Genomic DNA, 6000 nt, shown 5'->3' with positions numbered 1-6000 from the left:
TTCCCTACATTTTTTTATTTTTAAAGAAATCAATGAATGTACTGTGAACCCCGATATCTGTGGAGCAGGACACTGCATTAACCTACCGGTGAGGTATACCTGTATATGCTATGATGGCTACAAGTTCAGTGAGCAACAGAGGAAATGTGTTGGTAAGAAGAGACACTTTTGGTAGATGAGATTATTAAATATCAAATATTTGCACATAAAGAACATTTTTTTTATCATGGGGAAAATGTTATTGTGTTTAATTTTTTAAAAATTTTATCCCTGAGCTAAGGGTACTCAAAAAGAGGTTCAGTAAACTCCTAGGAGGCTCTTACCACTTGGTTCAATGCTACCTACCTTGCCAAGTGTGATACAATTACATAAAGGTGGAATAATTTCCCAAAGCTTTTCAGGTAAAGAATATAAAATTAAGACTTCTAGAAATAGCTATCTACAAACATATTTAGCAAAACAAATTAATATATTCTGCAGTAAAGAATTATGTTCATCTAAGTTCATAAAATTTGATTTTTAAAAGGGATTTCTATATTGAAAATCAATATATCCTGACACAAAACTATTAATGAATTTATAAAGTAGGGATCTCATATATGCTTCTTTGGGGAAAAAAATTAATCTCAAAAAGGGGTGTAATAGTGTTAAGTCATTTTAATGTGTTAACACTAAATTTAATATCTTTTTTTTAGAAAAAGAAAATTCAGCACTAAGAGTTACAAGGCAAATACAGAGCAACAAAGGCATATACCTAATTAAACCCACTTTAATATGCTAGATGCCATTATGCAGATGTGACTTTTGCCGTTTTGTTTTGCATATATATGTGGGGTGAGGTGTGAGGGGAACATCCACCTGCTCCATAACATGGCTATTTCTCTTGAATTTGTATACATTAGATGTATTATGTTTAGAACCCCAGCACATAAAGTTGGAAAGGGCAGTCGGTCGAGATGATTCAGTCTCGCTTTACCCAAGTGCACAGTGAAAGAGTGCCTGTCGCAACATTTCTGACTGTCTCTGCTGAGCTGGCCTGGGAGTTGCACAGTGAATTCCAGTGCTTACATGACTCCAGTTATCAGGCAGGTCGTTTTGTGGTGACCTGAAATCTTTCTCTTTGAAACACCTACGTCATGGTTGTAGCTTGAGCTTTCAAAGCAGTACACCGTATGTGTATTCCCTTTTCCCAGTAACAGCCCTTCAGGTATTCAGGAAGACTGATCGTGTCTCCTTTTACTGTTTTCCTCACTTATAAAGTTTTGTGGGGCACAGGGGATGGTGTGCTGGTATTTCATGAACAGAGAGACTGAGAATTTCATGCTAGACTACACTAATCCTTTTATCTGTCTTTTTGTTAACAGATATTGATGAATGCGCTCAGGCCCAACACCTCTGCTCCCAGGGACGCTGTGAAAACACTGAGGGAAGTTTCTTGTGTATTTGCCCAGCAGGGTTCATGGCCAGTGAGGAGGGTACTAACTGCATAGGTAATGACAGTGTTCTTTCTGATGCGTAAATTCCCACATGCGGGTTTCTAGCTCCCCTAAGATTCCGTCAGTCCAAGGCTTATTCAAACAACCCCAAATTTATTATTAAACCCCCGTTACAGCATAGTTATCTGCTAGATACTGGAAGATTAAAAAATGGAATTTTTTCCCCAACAGTTTTGAATGAATAGTATCAAATGTCTGCAAAAAACAGAGGCGTTAAATGTTTCTTTTGGATTCGAGTAAATCAAAACCACTCAATTTTTTGGAACAAATCAAAGAGATGATGGATAGTAGGAATCAGTTGCTTCATTCTTAACATCGAGCTAACCTGGGAGATGGGAGAGGTTTGGAATTATGTTTTGGGAAATAAAACTCGACAACTTTTTCTGCTTTGCGTAGATGTTGATGAGTGCCTGAGGCCAGACGTCTGTGGGGAAGGGCACTGCGTCAATACCGTGGGGGCCTTTCGGTGTGAATACTGCGACAGCGGGTACCGCATGACCCCCGCAGGCCATTGCGAGGGTGAGTCTGCTGAGAGGATGGGGAGCCTGCGCCCCTTTGAAGTGCTGAGTGCACGTGACCATGAAATATAGGGCTGGGTCCAGAACCCAGGGCTGGCGGGCACCTGGCCTGGTACGAATTTTCCTTCACCACCGATCTGTGCAGGATACCAGCTCATCCAAGCTCTTGCTGCCTTCTGGGATCACAGCCCCTTTGCCTTACTTCAGTGGCTCTGTCTGCATCATTTTCTACCTTCATATGCTCTTTATTACTCATTTCAGTATCTGCCTTCTCTGGTATGTAGAGTGAAATCACTTTAGAACAATTAACTGCAGAGGATTTTAGTACAAACCCAGACTTACTTATAGTGTCTGCATCATTATATAGTGTCTGCATCATTCATCTGGGGGCATGATGCAGGTGTCACCAGTGTGGACTTTTTGTTCTCGACCTTTTCGCCTTGTTCCATTCCTTTGTCTCAGCTTCTTTCTTTTGCGTGTGTTCTGGGACTTGCCTGCAGACTGTCTACAGAAGTGCTGTCTGACCAGCTCCAAGTCAGATTCCAGCTGTGCTAGATAAAATTTCTTTCGTATTGACCCCAGCAGTGGATTTGCTCTCGTTGTAAAAATGTTTTGAAAAGTTTTTAACTTTTCAAAATTAAAATGATTAACCATTGAATATTTCTGCTCGTGCCTGTGTCCAAGTCACACAGGTACTTTTCGAAACCACCATGGTACGCTTTGAATAATTATTTTCGTGAAGAAATATGTTGCACCTCTGCTTAAATCTTGCCAAAGAAATGTGAGGGCAAAGGAGCAGGGGTCTCTGGGCACGTTTTGGAGGAGCCTGTCTGTAGGGATGGTGCTGGTTCTGTGGGGTTCCCTGCCCGGCTGCCTGACATTGAGCCTCTTTTCAGACGTGGCTGGGCCTCCAGCACTCAGGAGGGATGGGCCGGTTGGGGCAGGCTGCTCTCAGCTGTCTCTTGGCTCCTACATGTTGGTTTTTTTCATGGTTCCAATGACCAGGTCTCGAGGGAGAGCTCATTAGACAGTTTTTTGGCAGCCTGCACCTGCCTTTCTTGCTGGCCCCTTACCTCGGCCCCTGAGTTATCTGGGGAGCGTTTTATGTTGCTGCATCTCTGATCAGCTCCCATTGGAACAGAGATACGAACTCTTCTCCTGACGGCTGAGGGCCATGGGACAGCACAGGTGTGAAGTGTCCCTACTCTCTTACGGGGGACTCTCCCTCTGCTCTGGAGGTAGCTTGAGGATGGGGAGAGCAGAGACTATGGCATGACCCCCGCACTCAGTAACTGTCTAACTTGGAGCCCGGTACGTAGCCCCTTCAAAACTTAGCTCTTCATCTGTAAAATGGGAACCATGCAGTGAACTTTCAGGGTGTTGCAGAATGTTGTATGGTGCCTGTCACCTCGTTAGTTCTCAAGAAGTGTTAGTTTCCTTAAACTCCCCCTTTCCCTGACTCGTTTTGTTTTTGCATAGATCTTCTCAGAACGTCTGTAATTGTGGGAATTTTTTTTTTAAAAAAAAAAAAAAAAAAAAAAAGGCGTGGGTATGTCTGACAAGCATTTATTTGCAAAGCAGTGCTCCTCCAGAAGGTCAAATCTGGATCCTCAAGTTCTACACACAGACTCAGGACAGGAAGATAAGCTATTTAAGGAATTACTAGAGCATAAGGATGGACAGTAGAAAGGAATAGAAAAGAAATTTGAAGATAAAGGAAATAAATGGAAAGCAGTTAGGAGACTATTCAGTGTATAGAAATTACTTAACAGAAATATCACCAGCATTCCCTGAGTAAATAATTGTATAATTCTATCCCCATGAAAAGGCTTGAAATGAAGGAGTCAAATAACATAGCTGTTTTCTAATACATCATGGACTAGAACCAAAGGTCCCTGGGCTTCTGGCTCACTGAAGATTTTCTCACCTGTCACTGACAAAGTTGCTTTCAAACTGCGCCAGTCTCCAAGGAGTCTATTGTAGTTTACAGACGTTATCTCATGCATCCTTACTTTATTCTGTGAAGGTATTACCAGGCCGGTAGTCCCTTATTTACAGATGAGGGAACAAGCAAACAGAGGTGAGAGCAACAGGAAATGCAGGGATATTGTCTTGTGTTTCTCAGCGTTGTACCTTATTTATCAAACCAGCCTATCTCAATGACCCTCTCTGACTTAGCAGTTGTAGTTCCATTTTATAAAATATCCCATACAGAGAAGGATGTAATGCTGTTTGGAAAATGAAACTGGCAAGCATCATCTTTTTGTAGAACAAGAAGTCCCAGAACATCTGACCTAAAAAAAAAAAAAATACTGTGTGTCATTGTCTGTTGGCAAGAATTTTTCTCTGATAGGAAAAAAAAAAAATTACAACACTGACCTGGTGCTTATTCTATTAATAACATCTTTTACCTTAAGCGTCTTTTCACACATGTCTAGTGATACATAATGAGAGATGATTTTTGAGAATTTACCAGAATGATGACCTCAAATGCCCATGTATGTTCGGTGTATTCATTATATATTTCTTTCACTTTTTAGCTTATGTCCTGAAAAATCTGTTTACATTTTAGGTATGATTAGAGGTCCTATATACATCTCATAATGAGACACTTAGACATTGAATCCACTCACTTGAATTCAAAACTCAACTCCAGAAAAACACCTATTTTTGTTGGGGTTGGTACCCAAGGTGTTACTACTCATTTTAAACTGTTGAACCATCTCTTATATGTTACTTTTCCTCCATTTTATTGTTTTACTATTCTTAAAAAAGCCTGAAGCTCTTGTATCTCTGCCACAGTTCCATCTGTATTTAAGGTGGTTTTTTTTCTCCTCACATTGAAAAGAACAAGGATTAATAACTTTCGTTAGCTGTGAATGTGAAAAGTAAGGTGTATTTTAAACCAGAATGTATTACCCTTTGATCATTCACTGTATTTTCTGGAAAATCTTGGAAGTATTTGATGAGTTCATTCTCTCCTAATATTCTTTTTCCACCTCCAAGGAATTCCTACCATATGCAATGTTTTAAATTATTCAAACCTAGGATGTTTTGGGGGCCATGAAGCCAAAGCAAGGATTTCCCTAGGGCATCCAGTGACTGCAGCGAGAACCTCTAGCCAGGTGGATAAATGGCTTCCTCACTCTCATGTCCATTTCTTGTATTTCTTTCTGGCAAGCCATGCTATTACTTGAAAGGTTTGATGTCCAGAAAGTGGCCCCAGAGAACTGCCAATTCCCAGAGTGGAGAGGTCTGGGCCTGCCAGCTGGAGAATTGGGGCCATAAAGGTTTGCATGCATGGTATGCATGGTATACTCGGCCATGCATTCTCACTGTGTGTTTAAGTACAGACCCAGTGTGTCACTTTTTCAGTTATTGTTTTCCTCACCAAAATGTAGATAAAACATGCCTCTTTTCCCCTGCATCATACGAGTCAGTTTGTGTTTTAGTATTCTGATAAAATGTCTGTGACCTAGCTTTTTGATTTTTTCAGATGTTGATGAATGTTTGACTCCAAGTACTTGTCCAGATGAGCAGTGTGTGAATTCTCCTGGATCTTACCAGTGTGTTCCCTGCACGGAAGGGTTCCGAGGCTGGAGTGGGCAGTGTCTTGGTAGGTACTAGAGTGTTATCATAGTTGTGTTTCGTCTGTCTGGCCCGTTTTCTGACAGAGTGGTATAATGCCAAGTGAGGCATCTTTCAAAGTGGAAAAAGAAAAAAAGGGATGTAACAAACTCATGTCATTCAGAGAAAAGTTCTAAGTAACTTTTAACCGTGAAGAAAGTAAGAAATTCAGTTGACATGAAGGAAGTGAGATTTTACATGGGACAGATAATTCTGATTGAAACAAATTGTTAGCCCTGGTGTGATTAATACCCAAAACCAAATAAACTAATCAGTGCCACAGAGAGAGAAGTGGAGAGCAAAATGCTTAAAAAGAGAGAAAAGGCATGAGAAGCTACCACAGACTCATAGAATCAGGA

At 40.8% G+C, this 6000-nt stretch overlaps 1 protein-coding gene across 4 annotated transcripts in view; it reads left to right on the top strand.

The window, feature by feature from the left end:
• Positions 1 to 6000, top strand: part of LTBP1 (latent transforming growth factor beta binding protein 1) — a 437031-nt gene that overhangs the window by 310438 nt on the left and 120593 nt on the right. For all 4 annotated transcript variants that reach the window (XM_007450947.1, XM_007450950.1, XM_007450949.1 and 1 more), the window contains 4 exons: positions 27 to 152; positions 1365 to 1490; positions 1893 to 2015; positions 5511 to 5630. In XM_007450947.1, the coding sequence (XP_007451009.1) occupies positions 27 to 152; positions 1365 to 1490; positions 1893 to 2015; positions 5511 to 5630 (495 nt within the window). The remainder of the gene's footprint in view (positions 1 to 26; positions 153 to 1364; positions 1491 to 1892; positions 2016 to 5510; positions 5631 to 6000) is intronic.

The sequence above is a fragment of the Lipotes vexillifer genome, unplaced genomic scaffold (assembly GCF_000442215.2).
Source record: "Lipotes vexillifer unplaced genomic scaffold, Lipotes_vexillifer_v1.1 scaffold776, whole genome shotgun sequence".
NCBI lineage: Eukaryota > Metazoa > Chordata > Mammalia > Artiodactyla > Lipotidae > Lipotes > Lipotes vexillifer.
This window is presented reverse-complemented; position numbering and strand designations above follow the sequence as displayed.